The sequence below is a fragment of the Monodon monoceros genome, unplaced genomic scaffold (genome assembly GCF_005190385.1).
Source record: "Monodon monoceros isolate NGI ecotype Baffin Bay Population unplaced genomic scaffold, NGI_Narwhal_1 Super_Scaffold_22, whole genome shotgun sequence".
Taxonomy (NCBI): Eukaryota; Metazoa; Chordata; class Mammalia; order Artiodactyla; family Monodontidae; genus Monodon; species Monodon monoceros.
The window spans coordinates 16,841,102-16,866,534 of NW_021703779.1; the positions used below are offsets into that span (position 1 = coordinate 16,841,102).

The following is a 25,433-nucleotide window of genomic DNA, read 5'->3' on the forward strand; positions in this document are numbered from 1 at the left end:
CTATCACTCAAGCCCCGCCTCCACCAGCCCCGCCCGTCCCCGCCCTGCCAGTTGCCTGCCCCTCCACTCAGAGCGCTGGCTGCTCTGTACTGCAGCGGACAACAGGCACGGCTCCCTGGCAATTTGGGCCAAAGGTCCTGCTCCCACTTGCCCGCTCTTTGGGAAGAAAATGAGATTATTTACAACTTGGGTGTCCATGTTTGGGAATATTAACAAACCTGTTCTGGTCTCTTCAGCCTGCTTCTACCTCTTTCCCCATCGGGTTTATTTTCTTTTGAAGGCACACACCTGCTCTGCCCCTCAGGTTTCTGGCTCGCTGCCTCTAGCTGCATGCAAACTGCTAGGGCTCAGGACAGCCTGCTTCTTTCCAGCTTTTCCTTGGATTTTTTTTTCTTTTGGACCCTTCTCCCAAGTTTCAGGGCCTCTTCTCATGGGGGTTTCTCACCCCATCTTTATTAAATCGATAATGCACATTATGAGACATATAACGTCACATGTCAGTGTGTGTGTATACAACACACACACACACAAAAGTTTAGGTATATTCTGTCATTTGAAATATCTTTATGATCAAATATCAAAACAAGTGAGTAGGCGCTATACTTTTGAGACTCCACTTTCTCAAGTGTGAAGATAGAGGTAGACAGAATGCTCTTTGTACCACGACTACCTTAGTTATATGGTGGGCTGGACGAGACCAGCAGGCGCTGTCTTTATGCTGTGAGATAATAACTGATGCATCCCCAAAGCACAGACTTTCAAACAAAGGCACTTATGACCTAGGGGAATCTCCTATCATCATTGAATTTTTAAATCAACTCTGGTACTAAATTTTTTTGGAAAAAGTCTCTTTCTTTCTGTTAAATTTCTACCTACATTTACTATCTGGAAGTAAGTATGGTAACGGCATGGTGCTACTTGCTCAGATGGACACAAAATCGCGCAGGTGTCCTAGTTCCTTTCGACATGATTCCTGAAGACCAGAATCTATAATGGCCGAGCCCCACCGTTACTAAGATCCAGAGCAGTGCCTGGCACACAGTAGTCCCTCAATCTATTTCTGTTAAGTAAACGCATCTAAAAATGACTCCCCTCTTCCTAAACTTAGGTATTCCTTTTTCTAAAAGATGCTAGTCCCTGTTTAAATAGAAAGAAATTGATCTCTTCTGGAAGCCACATTTGGCAGTGAGCTTTCTGGCTGGTGAGAGGAAGCTTGAGCCCAGACATTGCAGCTGGAGCGGCAATGCCTCATGCCCAGTAAGAACAGCAAACGGTGACCGTGTGTCCATGTGTTCAAACATCTGTCTATCCATCCGCCCATCTACCCATCCAGTCAGGTAAATCCTGGCGAGGATTTGGGTTTGCACAGCAGACAATACCCCTTCTTGGAGGACTACCGACACAAAACTGTTTGACTGTTAACATTCCTACCTGAACTACCTTGGCGGAACAAAACAAGTTCATAAACCAGTATACGGGTTGGTTGTCCGATGTAACTGCTTAGCAAAAAATATGAAGTGCATGAGATACTGAGAAACAGCAAGCCCTTCTTCGATCTTCTTAAATTTTTTTATGTTGAAATCCATGGCACACTACGTGACTTAGAACATAAGACGCACATGCTACAGAGCTTGCACAGGGGCTGGGAAGGATGACAGGAGAGCAAAAGTGAACAAAATGTAAGCACTGGCACCTCCCCCCCTTCTTAGGAACCATGGCATTCAACAAGTGTATTAAATGAGCCACTACCATATGCTCAACCCCGTAAACCATGTGGAGATGACAAAACACACTCTTGATCTGCTTTAAATCTGGTAAAGGAGTCCGGGGGTGTGAGCATCCCAAGTGGCAGAGCATGGGGCCCCGCACCAGGCTAAACACGGGGTGTCAGGCGTTTGGAGGAGAGAGCAATCGTGAGAGTTAAGGGAAGGCTTCCAGAAGAGGGGCGTGCTAACTGGGCACTTAAGTCGGGGAGCACTAACGGATGCACGAGAGGCAGCCAGGGAAGGAGGGTGGCACTGTCAAAAACCTGAGATTCTCACAGCGTGGATGTGGACCGGCATCATCGATTCCCAGACCTGCTGGATCAACGACCGTGGGGGTGGGGCCCCGCAATGTGTTTGAACATGATCTCCAGGTGACGCCGATGCACGCTCAAGTTTAAGAACCACCAAGTTAGAGCAGGCACCATCCTCCCTTCAACTGGCTGTGCAAGCGGTCAGAGAAGGTACCGGCTCCTCAAATGCTCCCAGCCTTGCCCGGGGCTGCCACTTCCAGGGATTGGCAGGAAGGAAGCGTGGGGCTTGCCTCTCACTCCCTCCTTTCTGCAAACCAGTGCCCTGGGAGCTTGGGAGGTCGGGGACTGCCCACCCTCTCCCAGGCCGCTCAGATGCCACACACAATGTAAAGAACAGTTATGCTTCCCACTGGCTTCTGTACAAACCCCTCTCACGCATCTTCCTCGGTGGCTCATTCTTCTGATCCACAGCTGGATCTTGGGAGGGCTGGAGGTGGGGAAGGGCTCAGCAGAGGCGGGAGGAAAATGGGGCTTCTGTGAGCCCAGGGGGTCGGAGGTTATCATTCATTCCCCGCTCCCGTGCAGGTCTAATCGATGGCTCGCAAGGCCTGCACCTATCTCCTAACGAGATGGCTGAGAGCAGCCTTTGAAGGCGCAGAAGCCATTGGAACCGCACTTCGCTTCGGATCGGATCATTAGAGCAGCAGGAATATTCTGGAAATCGTTACTGACTTCATCGAAATGCCTGTGGTCCCTGGAAGACTATAAGAATTTGGCAGAGCGTGGCTTCTGCTCTCCTTTCACCCACCACAAAGCGATGTACGACCCCTGCTGCTCCCTCCTCCCTGTTTGTGGAGCTCGTGTTCTCTTTGGAAGCACTTAGGTTTATATAAACTTTTCCTTCTGAAGTGCGAGCTCTGGGCCGACCACGCTACTGAAGTGGCCCTTGCTAAGGTCACTGGGGCTGGCAAGCGGCCTCATCGTGCGCATGTCCGTCAGCAGAAGAGGACACGACACGTAGGGGCCTGACCCACTCAACAGTGGCCCTGGTCCCATTAGTTTCCCCTGGGGCCATCATAGGGGAGCAGTTGTTTGACTGGATCTGGGGGGACACCTGCCGAATGACACAAGTGAGCCAGCCACTCCTCCAATGGGCTCACATACCTGAGAAAATTTTGTGTTATGTGTGTTTTACCACGATTTAAAATTTTTTCTAAAATGTACATGAGCTATTTTTGTTTCACTCCAGTATACCCAGTTTGATACACAATCATAAATAAGACAGTGAAAGTAAAGTTGATTTACAGGCCCGAGGCTACATACTCGGAAATTATATCCTTCCATCCTTTTAGATGCATTCCATGCTCATCCACAATGTACAGACAGGGAAGGTGAGGAGAGAGGGGCAGTGACCTGCTGGGGCTCCCACTCCTACTATGACATGAGCCTGGAAGCCTGCCTGACTCTAGCACGAGGACATTGAAGCCCCATAAGATTCTCACCATGCAAACTTAGCTCAGAAGAACAAAAATTTGGTGAGTGACTGTGTGTTTACAGGTCCATGTAAAGACCTCTAGGCCACCGACTTGCTCCAGTATATTACATCAACACGTATAATATGCATGTAATGGTAGAAAGTTCCAGCAATGAACTTGTGGAGAGAACGTGACACTTCCTTGTCCTTTGCGGTGGGCATCTCAGGTCTGGAAGGCACAATGTCCAACTCTGATTCCGTATCACTAACACAGGTGTCCAGCCAGCCAGTGAACAAATTTGAGTTTTGCCAGGCCCGTCTCGGAACTCGTGCCTGAACGAAGCATGCCCCTTGCCTTTGAGGGTCTCATAGTCCGTGGACATGGACACTAAGACAACATTTGCCAGACTGGGTCCTGCGTCCCACAATAGGGCTGCACAGGCAAGAGCAGAGGGAGCTTGGGAGTGTGGAGGGGGCCATCCCAGAGCAGGGAGAGGGCCAGGAGATGGAGCTGCCAGTGAGACGCACGCACCCAAGCCAGCAGGACATCCGGAGCGAAGGCGGGCATGCCACCCGCACTTCCGGTTGGAAGGGCAGCTGGCCTTGCTCTAAGGAAGCACAGGGGGGAATCCCCACGCATGAGCAGGGCCTAGATGCCAGGACCTGGATTCTCATCTCTAATCCTGAAACCCACGCTGCGGTCCCCAGCCTCACACCCGCTTCTGCCTGAGCATGGGAGCAAGGACCCAAGTGGCTGGAGTCCAGCGTCCTGTGGCTGCCCTGCCCCCGCCCCCGCCCCAGCGTCAAGAGCGGAGCAGTACCTGGTATGGGTCAGGGGACCCGCTGGTCGCTCCGGCCTCCTCGGGGGCAGCGCACCTGGTCTGCTGAGAGAATTGGTCTTGGGTGGCCGCGGCTTTTTGGGCGGTATGGCAGGAACAGAAGGCTTCTGTAAATCCAGTTTTGGCTCTCTCTCTGGTCTTTCTTTAAGTCATTGTTTAAAGAAGCATAAAGAAGACAGATAGAACTAGTGTAAGTGACAGTACTGAAGACTGCTTGTTTTCTGCTTAAAAAAAATCACTGACGCTGTTTGCCAAGGTCAGGATGGAAGGCGAAGAGCATCATCTATTCTTGGTCAAGTTAGAAAAAGACCTATGGGCCCTTCCGGCCATTGACCACCCTTGGAAAACTCCTACTCATACTTCATGGGGCCTACTCACATTTAGCCTGGCTGAAATGTGACACGGTCATGTTCCCTTCTCAACGGCTGGACCCACCCTCAGAGGCAGACTTTCCTAGTCCCTCTCCTGAGCTGCGAAGGACAGCCCCTTATAAACAGGCTCCACTTGAGTACTCTCTGGGTGTCTGCATGCTTGGCATGGCCTGCAGGCAGTCAGCCCCCACGGGCAGGGCCCACGTCTGGCCATCTCTCTAGAACCCGCATGGTGCCTGGCACTGAGCAGGTGCTCGGTAAATGGCTGATGGGTTTGGTCAATGACCAGCGGGACCTGTTGGGTGTGCAGAGGAAAGAGGCCTGACGTCTCCCAGGTCAGCCTGTGTAAAGCACCAGGAGCCAACAATTAGTTCTGGATTCTTTCTGTGCACAGTTTCACCTTGGAAGGTAAACTGGGACTTCACAGGTATTTGGTTTCTGAGGGTTTTGGGTGTCGGAGCTATTAGAAAGAAGTTAAAGCCAGATCTGGTGCCAAACTGGGCAGTGCTTGGTGGCAGCTTCATGTTTTATGTCCCCATGTTTCTCTGTAAAGGTAGAGCTTCAGAGAGCTGCCCACTGGAGGACAGGCAACATCCCTGTGCTCACTTAGAAGTTGGAACTGTGAACACGTTTTACTTGCAAACACAAACTCACGTCGTTTGGGTGACCAGGCAGATTGGCAAAGCTTTAAAAAGCCCATCAGGTATTGTACAGACATCACTGCTCATCCCCACAATATTTCAATAAGGGAACCTGCTCCATCCAGGAATGCTGGGAACGCTTTTACTGGTCCGCAGGGACCAGAGGAGGCACCAGAGGAGGAAGGGCTCCGCTAAAATACAAAGGAGGGGGGATTCCTCCTGCCTCCTGGGATGGACGGGAGCTCCAGCAGCCTGCAGAACGAATGGGAGCGAGGGTTCGTGCCCACCTACTAGGGAGGCCAAGCCTCAAGGTGGGGCTGGTTTGCTGTCTTCCCTGCTGCTTCTGACCAGGGCTTCTGTCTCCTGACCCACTGCGGCACAGAACAAGGCATCACGGGAGGGGAAGGAAGCAGAAGTGTGTGGCCACTTGGCCAACCAACTAGGGTGGTTGTTCACACGTAAGCCGAGTACATATGCTAGTCACCATGGAACAGAGCAGGCAGTGTCCTCATCACAGAGCCTGGCTATGAGCCCAAAACCAGCCATGTGTCTTCCGTGAGGACAGAGGCGGTGTTTGGTTATGTCACAACACGCACACTTTTATCAAAGAACTATTTGTATGGTACACACTCAATAGCTATTTTTTCATTGATCTGTGACGCAGACCTGGCCTTCACAATGAGCTTCCACAGCTCAAGTTTTAACTGTCCACCGTGAAAGAAAGAGGTGTAACTTCCTAAGAACTCGCGATGTTGGCAAAACTTCTGGCAGGCTGATATAAAATATTAAATTTCACAATAAAATTTCATGAGACCACCCAGGAGCATCTCCAAATAATTACATTCATTAATTCAGCATTTCTCTTGTGACTTACAAATAACTGCTTTTTAAAATGGAATTTGCTCTGCCTCCTGTTCATAGTAATAACGTAACACTTTCCCTGTAAAAATGTGTGATCAATCAAATCTTAGACACCTAATAAAATGAGTCCTTCCACAGCATGCAGATTTCTTTGGGAGGGACACGCAGACCATAGGAGTCAAACACATTCATAAAACTGACTGTGTGATACAGGTTACGGTACTTCCCTGAAAATGACATTTTTGACCCCGTTAAGGGGACTGTGGGCACTGGGCTGCTTCTCCCAGTTTTGCCATGCCACCCCCTCCCTCAACAGTCCTGACCGAGGACATGTGTCTGCAATATAGTAGCCAGCGTCAAAGGCCCAGCAGTGACTGACAGCTTTCATTGGTCTGGATGGGAATTTCTCTAAGCCACACCCACCCATCGGCAGTTAATGAGCACCTGGGGCACTAGGCTGGCTGGGAACCGTGGCTGGTACGGCGGCGGGGCCCTCTAGGAACTTACAGTCGGCATGCGGGCTTCAGGATGCCGCTGGTGTGGGGAGGGCGGTGATGGCAGGAAGACTGGGATGGAAGAGCCCCAATGTGTTAAGTGAGTAGGCTGGTTGTTTTTCATTTGATGAGAAATGCCAGCCCAAAGAAGCACCACATAACCCTCTCTCCTATTTCTTTAGAAACAGGAAATTTAAAAGCAATCAAAACAAAACCATAATCACCATACTCCCAAGAAAAAGCAAATTCTGTGGGTAATAGGGACCTAGCCCTGTGACAGACAGCTCTGTCTCTTGCCGTTCTAGAAGTGCCAACGAAGACCTGATCTCATACCTTTTTCTTCTGTTCTATTTGGAAGCGTTTCTGGCCTTTCAGGAGGTATCTTTTTAATTTCATGTTTTCTTTCAGTGGTACCTGGCGGGGAAAGGATGGCAACGATTAGGAAATGTTTCCCCCATCCATTTATTAGATGCACTAGCGTTTTAAATATTTATCAGGTACAGCAAAGTCAATAGGTTTTTTTCTTTCCTAAGCTGAGTGCTGGTGTTATCTGGCAAACACAAGCTGCTTAGAAACGGAGCAGAAGCCATTTCTGGCATATGTCATTAAGTTTGCCTGCCTATGCATCCTTCATTTACAAGAACACCACTAATATTTATTGATATTTAAATCTGACTTCCTTATGCATCAAAGTAGTCACAGGAGACCACTTGGTGAGGGTGGGGAATGTATATAAATAAATAAACAAATCCACGGGCATAAGAAGATTGCTGTTTTATGCCACCAAATTTGGAGTGGTTTGTTACGCAGCAATAGTAACTAGAACGTGTATTTTTCTTAAATTGAAGTTTAGTTGACTTACAATATTATATTAGTTTCAGGTGTACAACACAGTGATTCAATATTTTTATACATTACACACCATACAAAGTTATTAAAATATTATTGACTATGGGCTTCCCTGGTGGCGCAGTGGTTGAGAGTCCGCCTGCCGATGCAGGGGATACGGGTTCGTGCCCCGGTCCGGGAAGATCCCACATGCCGTGGAGTGGCTGGGCCCAAGAGCCATGGCCGCTGAGCCTGCGCTCCGGAGCCTGTGCTCCGCAACAGGAGAGGCCACAACAGTGAGAGGCCCGCGTACCGCAAAAAAACAAACAAACAAACAAAAAACTTATATATATATCTATATATATAGATATATATATTATTGACTATATTCCCCATGCTGTACATTACGTCCCTGTGACTTATTTATTTTATAACTGGTAGTTTGTTACCTCTTAAACACATTTTTAAGTGGAGGGATGTACAGAGAAGATACGGTGGTTCTCCCTAGGTCCTTTGCATCTGAATCCCTCAGGTATTACATTTTCCCAAATGTGCCAATTCACCCTTCCTCTTTACACGCCTGGACCACAGCTGCTTCCCGCACCAGGGAACTTCATCAGTGTCAGCGGCCTCAGGTCCGTAAGAGTACTTGGAAAATAGCTAAAGCATGAAACGCATCACAAGTACTCCTCTGATTTATGGACTTGGTTGAGTGCTTGACAAACTCCTTATATGACCAACCCTATGGATGTGTGCTTGGTACTAAAATCTCAATTACACAGCATCAGAAGCCAAAAGAACTTAAAATAAAATCCACTGAACACACACTTCACCTTAACTCTTTAATGACTCACTACAAGTTAAACACTGTATCTGATTTCTATCAATTCTGTATCTGATTTTTTTCGTCAAATAACCAAACACAAGGAAAACAGGAATATCTACCTCCCCATTACAAAGCAGTTCCCAAGATTATACAGCAGGATAAACGAGCAGTAGTAGTAATCTAGGAAGATTAAATGCCATCATGCTTTGCCCCTAGAGATCCAGCACAACCTTTTCAAATTGTCTTAAAAGGATAAGAATTTGCCTACCATGCTACACTCTGGTCTCCTAACGCTAATGAAGAATTCCAGTACCATTCCTAGAGACACAGGAGGAACTGACGGTCCTACTACCATGAAGAATTCAACCGTAGTTACATTCTAGGCCACCTGAGCCTGGGACCACTCAACTCACCTCCTTGGTCTCTAACCTGTCACCAAGGCTTCTATGGAAAAGGATCTTCAGAAAAAAAGCAAATCAATAGTCTGTTTTAATTTCAGCAAAATAAAATATTTATCCAGCCAGAACCACTAGGTGGCAAAATTAAACTGCTCAACACAAACAAGGATGGGGGCTGAGCAGGAGATGTAATTAACATCCCATTTGGGGGCTTAATCTCTGTAATTCTCAACTATGCTGAAGGGAATGGGAAAGGAATGTGAGGTCAAGCTGATTTTTTCCCCCCAACTTGGTGGGCCAAAAGAACGGGAAAAAATCACTCCTAATAAATCTGTTGAATAAACCAATCTGGAAATGTATTCATACTTTAAATGCTACAGAAATATCATAACTATGCATGTGTAGAATTAAAAATACCCCTACTCTTCTTCAGTTTTAGTTGTTAATTTTTTAAAATGCCACTTAACTAGTTATTCACGGAGGAGTTTCTCCCTAAAATTTGTTTTAACAATGATAAAGAGGAGTTCTATTGGGAACTAGGAATGCTCATCTTTATGTATGAGACGCCAGTGTACAATGAGTTACCAAGTGTCCAACGACATCAAGTCTTCCTATAGTATTCAACCTTAACATCTGAGCCACACAGAAAAAGTGAATTAATTGGATTCTTTTCCAGAATAGAAAAGCATCATGAGGGAGGGAAAGTATTGCTAGAAAAACATTTTTTGTTGCTTGGGGCAAGTGAAGTAAGTACAAATTTTGGTTAACCACCCGGGACAGAAATTGAAAATTCAGCACTGCTATACATGCCCAGTGAAGCTGTGACCCACGGGAAGCAGCTCTCCCCAGGCTGACCCTCGATGGGCAGGCACAGGCAAAGCAGACAACCAGTTCCTCTCTCCACAAAAGGGGTTTATTAAAAAAATAAAAACAAAGCAAACAAAACTGGTTTATTCCGAAACAAAGTCTTTCTGGTCATTCTCTTTGGGAGGCTGTATCAGGGATACATTTTAATGATATGTTTCTTTGTTAGGGAAAACAGTAAGAGAAAGACAGTGTGTTGACGGGAAGTGAAAGGTATATTACCTGCCCCTTGCTTGATGACGGGAGCCGATGGAGGAGGTGGCTTCTTGGGTCTCTGAAAAATTAATCAAAATGATACCACATGAGATTGTTGGCAGGCCTGGCCTCTCACATAAGGACCACAGACAGTGTTTTCTAGATGTAGTTTGGACAGTCCAGAGAAGCTCTCCAAAAAAATTGAGCAATTCTCTCTCCAGGGATGTCAGGTTTTGGCACCTTTAAACAGGCACTAAAATAAATTCAGTCTGCAAAACAAAGCTCTGATGGACAAATGAAATACCATTTCCCCCTTTCTAAATTTGTAACAGCCTTCTGGAAAAGCGCGGCTCAGCAAAAATGGCCTGAAACCAGCAAGCACAATGGTACTCCTACGCTGAAACCGCATTTGCAATTAAGATTTAATCTGCTGAATAACCAAGCGATTCAGAAAGAGTCACTGGGATGGCTCTAAATTAGATCCGCTCTGGATGTGGGACCTGCAACAACATGCAGGCTGAGGGGCCCCTGTGGCTGGGTAGGGTTCTAAGCTTTCTTCCCCTTTTCACCCCAAGGCTGGTAGGCCATTTGTGAGGTTCCCCCACAGACCAGTCATACCCTGGAAACTGGAATGGAGTTTCTTTGCATATCAGCCACTATTTGTTTTCCTCTCACACCCCATCATTCTGGAGGGAATGAGGCAGCAATGTAATCAACGGCATCTCCTTGCTCACCCAGGATTCGCTGTAGGTGGGAGACAGGCTGGACTTGGCAAATGTCCTAGGGCCTAGAGTCCAGCCAGGGCACAGTTCTTGGGCACCATTCTTGCACAGGGGAAAAGGGGACCAAAGGCAAGGAGAGAAACATCTCATCATCAACATCATTAAGGAAAGTTGGAAATGGGGAGGGTTTGAGCATATGATCCATGTTGCTGCTGACACCTGTCCTGACCCTCTCTGGGTATCATATACTTGTGACTTTAAAAAAGCTCCATGGACTCTCTTCTGCATGCTGAAAAAGTACTGATGTGACCAGCAAAAGCACCCGACCATCCTCAGCCCGACCCACCAGTGCCTCCCGGTGCCTGATGCAGTACCAGGACACAGGAAGAAATGGTTTTAAGTAAAACCCACAGAATACGAGACCCACACAGAACTGTCTCAGGGAGCATCACAGCACGTAGGCTCTGGACCTGACATTTCGACTCTGCTCTTTACTAGTTGGGTGATTTGGCCAAGTGACCCCAAGTAAGAGTATAATATGGTGGGCAAGAGGCGGGGATTCAGAATGTGGCTGCCGTTACACATCCTGGCTCAGTTTTTAGCCGTGGACCCTGGGCAAGTGACCTCACCTAGATGAAATTTCTCATCTGTAAAACAATAATATTACTTCCCTCTTAGGAGGAAGCGGTTTCACAGAGGGAGTCAGTAAGCACTGCCTTGCCCAATCCTCGTGACAGCTCTATAAGGAGTGATATTATTATGCCCATTTTGCAGATGAAATAATTGAGGCTTCAAGAGATGAAGTCATTTCCCCAAGTCACCAGGCTAGTAAACGGGGCAGGGGGCCAAGAGTCCAGTCCAAGGCTATCTGCCCCACAGGAATGCTCTTAACCACTGTGAAGGGGCCATCCTGCCAGAGGGCATCCACAAGACAAACCATCTCACGGCCATAAACCACACAGAGTTTACAAAAGCACAAGAAACTGTAGTATGTCAACATTAAGGGGAAAAAAAAGGGGTATTGAATTGCAGCTACAGTATGAGCTCAACCATGTTACAATATATTCAGAAAGGGAAAAAGACTGGAAAGAAAGAAATTTATAGGGCTGATCTCTTGTAGGATTATGAGTGCATATGTGTTTCCTTCTTAATATTTTTCTGTACTGTTTATATGCATCCAAACTTCATTATAAAAAAAAAGAAAGAAGGACGCTCCAAGGGCCACCTCCGCATGGGTACAGGCCCTCCACCCAGAGCTTACGACTCTTCCCCTGTTGCCAGTCCCTTCCAGCTCTCTACCCTGACTCCTTTTTCCTTCCTCTCTTCTCTGTCTGTAGAAATTAGACTGGGGGCAGATCTGTGTTTACCTAATGAAGTTGAAACTCTGCCAATTAACCTTCCTTTACCTCTGGATCAGAGTAATTTCTTATGCAGGAAGCTGCCAACACCCCGTGGCCTAATTCTTCCCAGCTCAGCCCCAGCAATGCCCACCCCCTGGACGGCTTCCTCACTTTCAGTTGTTGGAACATTTTTCTAACCAATTTCACATGAGCCTCCTCTTACTGAGGCCGCTCCCCCAGCGACCCTGCCTCAAACCACAGGGCCTCAAATAAGAAAAGACAACTACAAGTCATCATATTTTCCAAGATTACTGTGCAAAGAAAAAAAAACCCTTAGTGTTGTGTCAGATTTGGCATGTAATACACGAAGTGCAACAGGGCAGGGCGGAGGGGCACCGAGAGAGGGGACGGGAAGTATTGTGCTCCCCAACAGCGTGTGGAGAGCGTGGTCATGCCAAGTGCCTGCTCGGAGGGCGGAGGAAGCAGGCAGGGGTGTGAGGCTGTGTCGGGAGCCCTAGCAGCTGCGGAGGCAGGTGGGGCAGTTTGGAAAGGAAGCAGCGGTTTGTGAGCTGCCTGGCTAGCGTTCACCAGGCCTGATCAACGCTGGCCAGGTGCCTGCTTTGCTTAGTAGCAGAGGAGGTTTACAAGTTGTCCTGCTTGTTTTTTTTTTTTTTCCTTGACTGACTTTGGCCCTGATTCCATCAAACTTAGCCCTCCTGCCTCCTTAGATGAGAAATGATGCCACATTTTTCAAAGCAGATGTACTCTAAGGTAATTTGGAACAAAAACCAGGGTCAGGGTTCCCTGTAGCTCTAGACCACTCCACAAACGATTAATAAAGTATTCACATGAGCTGACAATGATCTTTCTTCTTTTCTTTTTCTTTTTCATTTTTTTGGTCGTGCCTCACAGCTCACGGGATCTTACTTCCCCAACCAGGAATCGAACCTGGGCCCCGGCAGTGAGAGCACCGAGTTCTAACCATTGCAGCACCAGGGAATTCCCCTGATTTTTTTTTTCTTTTAATGCCACAGGAAGACAGGGCAGTGAGAACTGAGAAGGCAGAGTGGGTAAATCGGTAGCAAAAATGTGGCAGTAGAAAATTCATTATGGGAGTTCATGATTCTCAAACAAAAAGACATAAGCACATCACGCAACTGATTTTCCAGGTTAAGCAGTAGGTCAACGCCTTCTCTGTTGAATTTACCAGCATTAACTAGCTCCTGCAGGTACGCAGACAGAAACATCCTTTCACCTCAGTCAAGTATTTTAAGTCATGAATTTGTTTTAACATCTTTATTGGACTATAATTGCTTTACAATGGTGTGTTAGTTTCTGCTTTATAACAAAGTGAATCAGCTATACGTGTATATATATGTATATCCCCATATCTCCTCCCTCTTGCGTCTCCCTCCCACCCTCCATATCCCACCCCTCTAGGCGGTCACAAAACACCGAGCTGATCTCCCTGTGCTATGCGGCTGCTTCCCACTAGCTATCTCTTTTACGTTTGGTAGTGTATATATGTCCATGCCACTCTCTCACTTCGTCACAGCTTACCCTTCCCCCTCCCCATATCCTCAAGTCCATTCTCTAGTAGGTCTGTGTCTTTATTCCCGTCTTACCCCTAGGTTCTTCATGACCTTTTTTTCTTTCTTTAGATTCCGTATATATGTGTTAGCATATGGTATTTGTTTTTCTCTTTCTGACTTACTTCATTATGTATGACAGACTCTAGGTCCGTGCACCTCACTACAAATAACTCAATTTCGTTTCTTTTTATAAGTCATGAATTTTTTAGAGGCACTTGTTCTATTTATTCTCCTCCCTCCACAGTGAAAATAAAACACTCTAGCTCTAGGCCCAGGTGGCATCATCCTGCTCAACTGCCAGGTCGGTGCTAAGAACAGAGGACGTCAGAGCTCTGAGTGATCAGAGGGTCCCCTGTAAGCTGAGAAAACTGAGGCCTAGAGGGGGCCATGTTAACAGCTAGGTGGGAGCTAAAATGGCCCCAGGACTCACATCGCTCAGTGTTCAGACTAGCAAAACATGAAAATGTTCTTAAGAAAGTCAATGGGCGAACGTTTTCTGATTTCTGGGAGAGCAGAATGTCTTCCGTGGTCTTCACACGTGCAGGGCACACAGGCCTGGGTGCACGTACGTGTGCATCTCCCTGCGTGTAGATCTGTTGGCTTGGACACAGAAGCAAACACCATCCTTCAAAGGATACATGGACTAGATTTCCTTTCTTACCGTTATTACCGGGAAGGAAATAGATCTGAATGTTCTGGAGTGAAGACAGCAGGAAGGCAAGTTTTGCTTCCTGCTAAAGGATTTCATAACTGATTCTGCCCTTTGTTTGGCAACTCTGGCCAGCCCCAAGCGAAGGAGCACGTCAGCTGGCTCAACTGTCCTCCCTGGCAGGAATTAGGATTTGCCACTTGGCCCCTCAAGCCAGTTTGCCTTCAGAGCTCTGGGCCCAGACATGTGACTTGTTGAAAATAACCAGAGGAGCAGACTCCTCATGGCTGGAACCCTTCAGGGGGCTTTGTGAGAGGAACATGGTAAGGTTCTGGAAGCAATTTTCAGCTTGATTTTGAGTCTTGGGAAGCCCTCCTCCAGGCATCTAGCTAAGTTCTCTGGAGGTGTCTCTGTGTGAGGCCGGACAGGGGACACAAACGGACAGTTCCTGACCAGGGTACCCCTCATGGCTCTAGAAACACATAGGGGCCTCCACTCTGCCCTTTCCTCTCCTGTCCCTGGTGGATTGGCAGCACGTTTGAAGAGTGCGTCTGGGGCTATGCCCCTCTGCACCCTACAGAGTCCCCAGCACAGGAGATCACCGGGGGCTACCACAAAATCTGCTCTTGGCAGGGTCTCTCTCTCTTCCTCTCCTTGGCCTCCGGGCTGGTGGACTACATGCATGGTCTCCCTCTTGGCTGGACCCATCTAGACTGCCAGCCTGTCGGGCGGTCACCCAGGCTTTGGTGTTCGGTTTCTCTCTAAGATGCTCTCTCAGTTCACTCCCTTGGCTTACCTCTTCATGCCATCTACCCCACCCTGAAAGTGGTGCCTCGACTCCATGCCCAGACCTCACACGCGGATGGATGGATCTGGGCCCCCCTTTGTCTGGGAAGACAAATCTGACAAGGGACCTGGCTTCTTTCTGCCCCTCCCTCTACCCTTGCTCCTCTTTCATACTACCACAGGAGCGAGCAGCTAGTAAGAGGGGAGGGACAGAGGGAAAGGAAGGTACACCTTGTCACCAGACGACCAAAGGACAAGGGATTCCTGAGTGCCAACCATATACCAAGCATGCTGCTAAGGACTGAATATTTGTCCACTGAATGGACACAAAATTCTTATGTTGAAACCTAATCCCCAATGTGGTGGTGTTTGGAGATGGGGCCTTTGGGAAGAGATTAGGTCATGAGGGTGGAGCTCTCATGAATGAGATTACTGCCCTTATAAAGTAGACCCCAGAGAGTTCCCTCACCGCGAGGACACAGCAAGAAGACAGCTATCGATGAACCAGGAAGTGAGCCCTCACTAGATGCCAAATCTTGGACTTCCTAGCCTCCAAAAGTGTGGGAAATTTCTGTTGTTTATAAGGCATCTAGTCTATGGTATTCTGTTATACCAGCCTGAACTAAGACACACACTGTTAGAGCCTATGAAGGAGAAGCTTGGGACGCAGGTTTGCCTTCAAAGAGATCACGGTTCAGATGGCATGATGAGAGAGAATCACTTCAGGCAAGCGTATATTGAATGAGGTGCTCAGTTGGGAGAGTAAAGGCTATAAGTACCAACAGAGAAGGGAGAAGGAGTGCCATCCAGGCCATGTCAGGGAAACTCAGCTAGGGCTCTGTCGTTAGGCCATACTTGGGCAATATCAACACCTTGACAACCCCCATCTCTGCAGGTGAAATTCAGAAAATTAAATGTACAGACAAATAATGTCAAAGGTGAGTTTTATTCATAATGTTGCTTATTATAAGCACAAATTTGTTCCTTTTTAGAATACTAAAAACAGGAAAATAATTGATTGGGCATCTTCAAAAATGAGAAGAAGAGTGGTTCTCAAAAGGCTGAAGGACGTGACTAGGAATAAAGAAAATTTTGGCCGAGGACAGTGCCATAACTGGGTTGTCAGATGATGGGGACTAAGGTAAGGGGCCTCCTTAGAACTTAGTAAAGAGAATGTGGTCTGAGTTAAATCAGCAAAATTCACCTACAGTGGATTAGCCATTATGGGAATCAAGCAAGCGACATCCTTTCCTAGGCAAAGAGGTAACTTACCTCAACGTAATAAAGGCCATATGTGACAAACCCAGAGCCAACATCATTCTCAATGGTGAAAAACTGAAACCATTTCCACTGAGATCAGGAACAAGACCAGGTTTCCCACTCTCACCCCTATTATTCAACATAGTTTTGGATGTCTTAGCCACAGCAATCAGAGAAGAAAAAGAAATGAAAGGAATCCAAATCGGAAAACAGGTAAAACTGTCACTGTTTGCAGATGACATGATACTATACATAGAGAATCCTAAAGATGCTACCAGAAAACTACTAGAGCTAATCAAGGAATTTGGTAATGTAGCAAGATACAAAATTAATGCACAGAAATCTCTTGCATTCCTATACATTAATGATGAAAAATCTGAAAGAGAAATTAAGGAAACACTCCCATTTACCACTGCAACAAAAAGAATAAAATACCTAGGAGTACCTACCTAAGGAGACAAAAGACCCGTATGCAGAAAACTGTAAGACACTGATGAAAGAAATTAAAGATGATACAAACAGATGGAGAGATATACCATGTTCTTGGATTGGAATTACCAACATTGTGAAAATGACTTTACTACCCAAAGCAATCTACAGATTCAGTGCAATCCCTATCAAACTACCAATAACATTTTCCACAGAACTAGAACAAAAAATATCACAATTTGTATGGAAACACACAAGACCCCGAATAGCCAAAGCAATCTTGAGAAAGAAAAAAGGAGCTGGAGGAATCAGGCTCCCAGACTACAGACTATACTGCAAAGCTACAGTAATCAAGACAGTATGGTACTGGCACAAAAACAGAAATATAGATCAGTGGAATAGGATAGAAAGCCAGGAGATAAACCCACACACATATGGTCACCTTATCTTCGATAAAGGAGGCAAGAATATACAATGGAGAAAAGACAGCCTCTTCAATAAGTGGTACTGGGAAAACTGGACAGCTACATGTAAAAGAATGAAATTAGAACACTCCCTAACACCACACACAAAAACAAACTCAAAGTGGATTAAAGACCTAAATGTAAGGCCAGACACTGTAAAACTCTTAGAGGAAAACATGGGCAGAACACTCTATGACATACGTCACAGCAAGATCCTTTTTGACCCACCTCCTAGAGAAATGGAAATAAAAACAAAAATAAACACACGGGACCTAATGAAACTTAAAAGTTTTTGCATAGCAAAGGAAACCATAAACAAGACGAAAAGACAACCCTCAGAATGGGAGAAAATATTTGCAAACAAAGCAAATGACAAAGGATTAATCTCCAAAATTTACAAGCAGCTCATGCAGCTCAATATCAAAAAAACAAACAACCCAATCCAAAAATGGGCAGAATACCTAACCAGACATTTCTCCAAAGAAGATATACAGATTGCCAACAAACACATGAAAGGATGCTCAACATCACTAATCATTAGAGAAATGCAAATCAAAACTACAATGAGGTATCACCTCACACTGGTCAGAATGGCCATCATCAAAAAATCTACAAACAATAAATGCTGGAGAGGGTGTGGAGAAAAGGGAGCCCTCTTGCACTGTTGGTGGGAATGTAAATTGATACAGCCACTATGGAGAATACTATGGAGGTTCCTTAAAAAACTAAAAATAGAGCTACCATACAACGCAGCAATCCCACTACTGGGCATATACCCTGAGAAAACCATAATTCAAAAAGAGTCATGTACCACAATGCAGCTCTATTTACAATAGCCAGGACGTGGAAGCAACCTAAGTGTCCATCGACAGATGAATGGATAAAGAAGATGTGGCACATATATACAATGGAATATTACTCAGCCATAAAAAGAGATGGAATTGAGTTATTTGTAGTGAGGTGGATGGACCTAGAGATTGTCATACAGAGTGAAGTAAGTCAGAAAGAGAAAAACAAATACCGTATGGTAACACATATATATGGAATCTAAAGAAAAAAAAAATGGTTCTGAAGGACCTATGGGCAGGACAAGAATAAAGACACAGACCTACTAGAGAATGGACTTGAGGACACGGGGAGGGGGAAGGGTAAGCTGGGACGAAGTGAGAGAGTGGCATGGACATATATACACTACCAAATGTAAAACAGAGAGCTAGTGGGAAGCAGCCGCATAGCACAGGGAGATCAGCTCGGTGCTTTGTGACCACCTAGAGGGGTGGGATAGGGAGGGAGGGAGGGAGAGAGACGCAAGAGGGAGGAGATATGGGGATATATGTATACATATAACTGATTCACTTTGTGATACAGCAGAAACTAACATACCATTGTAAAGCAATTATACTCCAATAAAGATGTTAAAAAAATCAAACATGTATTAAAAAATAAAATAAACCATGATAAATGTCAAAAAAAAAAGATACATCCTTTCCTATAAAAGTTTGGAACGTACAAAACTCCCGCGGAACAATCTTAAGGTTGGTACTCAACTGTAATGGAGAATGTGGGAAATCTATTTGATTGAACCGCGGTATGTCTGGAGATGGACAATGGATGGCAAGGGGCTGATCAGCCATGAAAAGAGAGAAAAATGGAGAGTTGCTGAGGTCACAGGTACGGGGCTCTTGCCAGCATCCTCTGGGCTTAGGTGAACTCAAGATACAGTTCCCTTGGCTCACTCTTCCCCCTGGTGCCTGAGGGGGCCTCAAGTTGGACATGCTAGACCCTTCGTGAAAATAACTAGCTCTTCTTCTTTTCATTCCTTGCTCTCCCTGGAAATCACCAAGTAAATGTGGTTTCCTATAGAATCTGGCTTTTAAGGAATCAGGCTGAGAGGGAGCAAATGCCCAGGGCAGGCAGACCTATGTGCTTCCGATGGGCTGACATTTCAGTTCCTGTTGCGATTAGTAAGCTGCCAGTCTGCTCCCCCGGTAAGTCTCTGTGAGTTTGCAAATGTGAGCCTGCATCACAGTTACAGGCATCCTTAGAAGTCTTTGAGGGCAGGGTTCTGTATCCCTGAGGCCGAGAGACAGACCCTCCACTGTAGAGCATTCACTGGGGAAACGCCTCTGGGAATCTCAGCAATGCCCTGGTTTTCAACATGGCACAAGCTCACAAGAGCCCCTCAAATCAGTGCATGCAAGAACAGTACCATTTTCTGGTGATCTGAACACTTTCTTTTAAAAGAACTGGATCCTGAGACTTTCTTAAAACACTATCTTCCAGAAACATCATCTTTCAGGACACCTGTTCTATTTTTTTTTTTAATGACAGGAAGATGTTGTTTCTGCAGTTCAGAGAGTCCACGTTCCCTGCTTTCCTTCAGTCCTGACAACAAAGGATGCACGTCGCTTCATCAGAGCTCTCAGAATATTTAATCTTTCCATTCTAATATTCAATTTTACTGTCGAGGCTCAAAATAAACAGGCAGCCACTGAATCTAGGTTCTCACATAAATAGCTTATATAATTGCTCTAAAATCTGCACCAAGAGATCGACTGGTGCTCTCTGGGAATATCTTGGGGAAAAGCCCCAAAGTCTTTACTACCCCGGTGACAGAGAATGTGCTGAGCACCCTCTGAAAGAAAGACCTCGAGGAGTTCCAAAAGGCCCCGTAGTAACCACCTGAATCTGCACCGGAGCAGAGAATACACCTGCTTCGTCAGAATGCTTCGGTGATGCCTACTGATTCAAGAGGTCTGCCGTTGAATAATGCTGTTTGCTCCTGTCTACCCTAATCATCACACATCGTCCTCTTTTCTGGATGAATGACTGCAACCCCAGCTACTGGCAAGACAAGATGACATCTGCTGACACTGATGGCAGAATAATGTTTCAGACTCTGTCATTCACACAGTGCATTTGTGTTAATGATTCTAATCATCTTTACACAGTCAACTCAGCACACAACAGCCCTGTCTCCAGTCATGGTGTCACAAACTCACCAACACTCCAGGTGCAGTTCTAAAGGCTGGTGTAACAACCAATGCAAAGCTGGTTGGCGGGTTTTATAGGCCAGAGGGGACGAAAAGGATATAATACTTTGAATCTGCTAAAAGCTAAACGTCACATTATACAATTGCTTCTCAGCTGTAGGTATTACTTTGTCTGACAGGTATAACTACTGTTTCCCTAAAACTGAGTTTTCTGCTACTTAGGAACAAGGTTAAAAGACCTATCAAAGAGATGGTGGTTGCTTGTCTGGGGTGGGAAAGATGCCCACGGGCCCCAAAGAGCACGCATGCCTCTGAGCAAACCAAGACGAGTCCGCTCATCACTGACAACGTCACTCTCTTAGCAGGAGTCCTCCTGTAATACCTTATGTAACAGAGCAGAGCTTCTAGAAAAGTATGCCATGGAGTCTCTCTCACTTGAGTGAATTTATTGCCCCCCTGAAATATGGCTGGGGACTAGAAGGCAGGGTGCTACAACGTAGGCAACCACAGGCTTTGCCCATTTGTTAAAAGAATTATCCAGATTTTACCTCAGCCTTCGAAATCATACTACTTCCATCAGGACCAAGGAGGCGGCAAATGTCTGGTAGGAGGGCGTGCTTGCTAAGGTGCCTTGGCTGAAGGGAGAGGCATCACCATGAAGGTCTTGGTATCCAAATGCTTTGGATGTGAACACCTTTTACCAGGCTCGCAAAGATGAGGGAGAAGGGTGAAGCGGGTAGTCTGGGTGGCTCCCTGCTGCCCAACACTAAGCCCGCAAGGACAGCGACCATGTGTGTCCTCTTCACTTCCCATCAACCAGCACGGCAGCTAGCCCAAAGAAGGGACCCAACAGATACAAAGTGAATGAATGAACAAACATAAAACATCACTGTCAGGCAGCAGATCTTCCCCCCTCCCAAATATGCAAAATGACATGAAGGTTATGCCATCCTGTACTTGCTTGTCTCTGCAAATATATATTATAAGGCACTAGATTTCTTTTTAAAGGCTATTCATCAAAGTTCTTAGATGCATCTGGATCCCCAGGGAAGCTCACCAAGGTAACTCCGTGCTGATCTGATGAACTAGAGTCAGATTTCTATCATTACTGAATGTTTTAGCTGGAGCCTTCCAGCTAAAACTTGTGCTAATAGTCATTATTACAAAGACCAGAATAGTTAACACGTATGGGGCGTTTGCAAAGGACCAGGCGCTGTGCTAAGGAATTCATATGCATCATCTCAGTCAATCTTCTCAACAGTTTAACAAGGTAGGTATGATTATTCTTGCAATTTTATAGATGAGGACACAGTCGTTACTCAGTATTTGTGGGAGATTGCTTCCAGTACCCCCCGCAGACAGCAAATTCCACAGAAGTTCAAGTCCCTCATATAAAATGGGCAAGTATTTGCATATAACCTATGCACATCCTCCCCTATACTTTAAGTCATCTCTAGGTTACTTATAATATCTAATACAAGGTCAATGCTATATAAATGGTTGCAAATACAATGTAAATGCTATGTTAACAGTTGTCATTGCACAGCAAATTCAAGAAATTCAAGTTTTACTTTCAGGAACTTCCTGAAATATATTTTTTAGTATTTTTGACTCAAGGTTGATTGAATCCACAGATGCAGAACCCGCAGATACCGAGAGCTGAGTGTACTGAGGAAACATTCAATGAGTTGACCTTGAACAGAACAGCTAAGTGACAGGGCCAGGATTCAAGTCCAAGTCTATTCAATGCCGCAGCCTAGAGTCACAACCACCGCACTCCATAAATGTTTGCCAAACCTCATTCCTGTGTCTTACTGTTTTAAACATTTACTATATAGTCATTACTAAGTGCTAGCGTCTGTTTTTCTCGAGGATGAATTCTGTCAGCTGATAACCCACCACGGCAATCATTATCAACAAAAATGGGTCAAATGATTTTGCTTGGTGGAAAATGTCTTTACTGAACGGTGAGCTCTTCTCTGTTCTGTGGATTTATTCTCCTCCGAAAATATGGCTGGAAACTAGAAGGTGGGGGTGTCATCACTTAGACAGATACCTGTATCTACACTAGAGCTTCCCAAACTGTAATGTGTAAACAGATCACCTGAGGATCTTGATAAAATGCAGGTTCTGAGGCACCAGGTCTAGGGTGGGGTCAGAGCATTTCTAACAAGCTTCAGGTGATGCTGATAAAGTGTGGTCCACGGACCAGCAGTAAGTCTCAATGATCTAGAAAACACTGGGAAGCAGAATATAGATTCTCTGAACCTCAAACTTAATTCCTAGAGGGAATAACAGATGTGGAACAGAGCATCCTTCAGCTAAACAATACAAGAAAGAAAGCTATCAAAAAGCCTAAAAGGTGTGGCCCTTGGCTTCAAACCAACCTACAGGCCATAATCTTGGTGGGAACCTACACCATGTGGCTCCTTGAACAATCATATCCATTCATGTAAGCAGTGCATACACCATCAATGCTGTTTAGTATCCTTGGCAACCAATCCACCAGTACTGTAGTTACCTTTCCCGAACCTCAGCTCCATGGGAATGGTGATGGGTCAAGGTTCACGGTCCAGTAATGGAGCCCCCATGGGCATGAACAGAATGCAGGCTGGGAAAGGTGGGCAGAAGTCACCTGAAAGCCTGACCAAAGAGCCCTGAGGTGTAGAACTGGCTGGAAAAGACCAAACTGCTGCCCCCTTAGAATGTAAAGTGCTTCTAACTTTTCAACATTTTTTGTTATATTGTCATCAGAGAAACAACACGCCTGGCGTGAGGCGAACAAAGATGGACTGGCTCATTTAAACCACAGCGTTGTAAAATGGGTTCCCACAAAGAAAGAAAGCACAGATCAGAGGTGTATATATATATATATATATATGTAGACACACACGGGCATGCATGTGTATTTATGTCCACATACATACACACACACACACACACACCACACACAGAGTTAGGAAGCTTAGTAGGCCTCACCCTGTCTCCTCAGCTTAACAACGTGCTTTTCAGCCACTTCCACAATATTGGCCACTTTACCCCCAAGGACGTGCTACGCAGGATGCAGGCCATCCACTTACTAATGGAGCACCTAATGGTTCTTGCTGTTTATTTGGGTGCTTAGACGTTCCAGGTACTGCACCAAGTGCTTTACCCACATTACCTTGTTTAGTCACACAACAACCCTTAGAATAAGGCGCACTGATGAGGAAACTGGGGCTTGTGGAACTTAATGGACTTGTTCACACATATCAGGTATGGGGCAGCCGAGGGCTCAGAACCCGGGTCCATCAAACTAAAATGCTGGGGTTTCCCTGGTGGCGCAGTGGTTAAGAATCCACCTGCCAATGCAGGGGACACGGGTTCGAGCCCTGGTCCGGGAAGATCCCTCATGCTGTGGAGCAACTAAGCCCGTGCATCACAACTACTGAGCCTGTGCTCTAGAACCCACGAGCCACAACTACTGAGTCCACATGCCTAGAGCCCAAGCTCCACAACAAGAGAAGCCACCTCAGTGAGAAGCCCACGCACCGCAACGAAGAGTAGCCCCCGCGCACCGCAACTAGAGAAAGCCCGCGTGCAGCAATGAAGACCCAACACAGCCAAAAATAAATAAAATAAAATAAAGAAAAAAAAACAAAGAAACTAAAATGCCAGGGCTCTTCAACAATAAACTTCCCCACCCCACATCCCCAGCCCCATCATGGAAGCCACAATTCTGACAGAAGGCAGAGCACTGAGATCCAAACCACAGAGACTTACATTCCCCTCCTTTTCAAAGTCCGGAGGAAGTAACTTCACGAAGTTGTCGGGGAACACTCCGCGTCTGCCATTGAGCTCTCCTTCCCACCAGCCTACGTCGATGCAGTCCTAGGAAACAGGAGAGCAGAGTGAGAAATGGGGTAAGCACCCTACAGGGAGCTCTGACACCCTTTCTAGAGAGATGGAGGAGCCTTCCTTGAGGCTGCTATCAACGGTTACTAAGACTAAATCAGCACAAACCCCAAAGTCGGACGGGAGAACAAAAGCTTAAGTGCGCTAGAGCTGTCCGCTGGGATTCAAAACCCAGTGTTGCCTGTAGATGCCTTAAGATCAATAAGATCTTTTGTTTTTCCCTTAAGGATAGGAGGATACGTATTTTCTTCATTTTAATTTTCCTGAAATAAAATTATTTCATTAACTGAAAACGTGGGTTAGAAAACATCACACGCACAAATGTTCTCTCTGATTAGCCTGTCACAAAGCTTGTCGAAATTAAGAAGGGCTTTGCGACAGGCAGGCAAGCGTAAGAAAACTCACAGTGTATGCAAGCTCATTAATGTACCCTCTCCTTTCCGTGCTGATGGGGCACAGCTGTCATCATGAAGAGTCCTTCCCCCCCACCTTACAGAACTTAATGTTTGCTCACTAAATGAATGAATAAATCTCTTCATTCTTCCAGATCAAAACTGCTTCCCTTTGAATAATCCCTATTCTGTTCATTCACTTGTCAAACGTTTATTGAGCACCTACTCTGTGCCAAGTGCTAGGGAGAGAGTGAGAGCTCAGCCTTTGCAAGCTTCCATGCTGAGCCTAATGGCCTCGTGGCTCTCCCAGGCATTCACCCTCATGCCACAGAACCGCCTCTATTTTTCCCCATCCCCAACTGCTTGGAAGTTTGATTTGCTCTAGTCTGATAATATATCTCGCATTTGTGCTCTGGGTCCAACTCCACTTCTCCCACCTCAATCCAAGACCCACCTGTCCTGCTGTAAACCTCCTCACTTGGGCATTTCTTCCTTCCCAGTGTATGTACAGCATACACACCACTGTCAAGTACAGGTCCTTGAGTAAAAACCCAATTCTCAGACTGTGGTCAACAATTTCCAGCTAAAGCCTGAAATGAGCGAAGGCTTTCCAAAAAATGCTAGTAACACAGAGGACTTTGAAAATAAATGCTCAGAAAAGTGAGGAATTCCTGCTCAGGGCCCACGGAGACGCACTCATGGCCCTCCACAATACCAGTGGGGCTGGAGAAGGGGTGACGAGGCCTCAAGCGGCAGATGTGCAGCTGGCCTAGGCCCTGGTGATAAGCCTCTGGAGGCCCTGGCTTACGTGACTCACTATGTGCCTTGCTAGAGCATCCATTCCAGCAAAAAGAGAAACACATCTGAATTGTTCACCATTATACCCCCAGCCCAATGCACAATATAATAAATATTTCTGGAATCAAAGAAGACTCTTCCTAACCCTGAGCTCTGTGATCTCCCACAGCCCAAGACTAGGATTACTGCAGGACAAGATAGCCTCCATCTACCCCAGCCTGTGAGGATTCTATGGAAGTTAACACAGGGCCACCTCAGGTGAGAAGTAAATGCTCAGCATCATCTTTTACCCCAGTGGTATCTGTT

The 25,433-nt window shown here is 46.1% G+C and overlaps 1 protein-coding gene across 3 annotated transcripts in view; it reads right to left on the reverse strand.

Annotated features, from left to right (window-relative positions):
- The window catches only part of SH3KBP1 (SH3 domain containing kinase binding protein 1), a 436,506-nt gene that overhangs the window by 43,434 nt on the left and 367,639 nt on the right, over positions 1–25,433 (reverse strand). For all 3 annotated transcript variants that reach the window (XM_029240519.1, XM_029240521.1, XM_029240520.1), the window contains 4 exons: positions 23,806–23,913; positions 9,836–9,887; positions 7,031–7,111; positions 4,313–4,472 (listed from right to left, as the gene is read on the reverse strand). In XM_029240519.1, the coding sequence (XP_029096352.1) occupies positions 4,313–4,472; positions 7,031–7,111; positions 9,836–9,887; positions 23,806–23,913 (401 nt within the window). The remainder of the gene's footprint in view (positions 1–4,312; positions 4,473–7,030; positions 7,112–9,835; positions 9,888–23,805; positions 23,914–25,433) is intronic.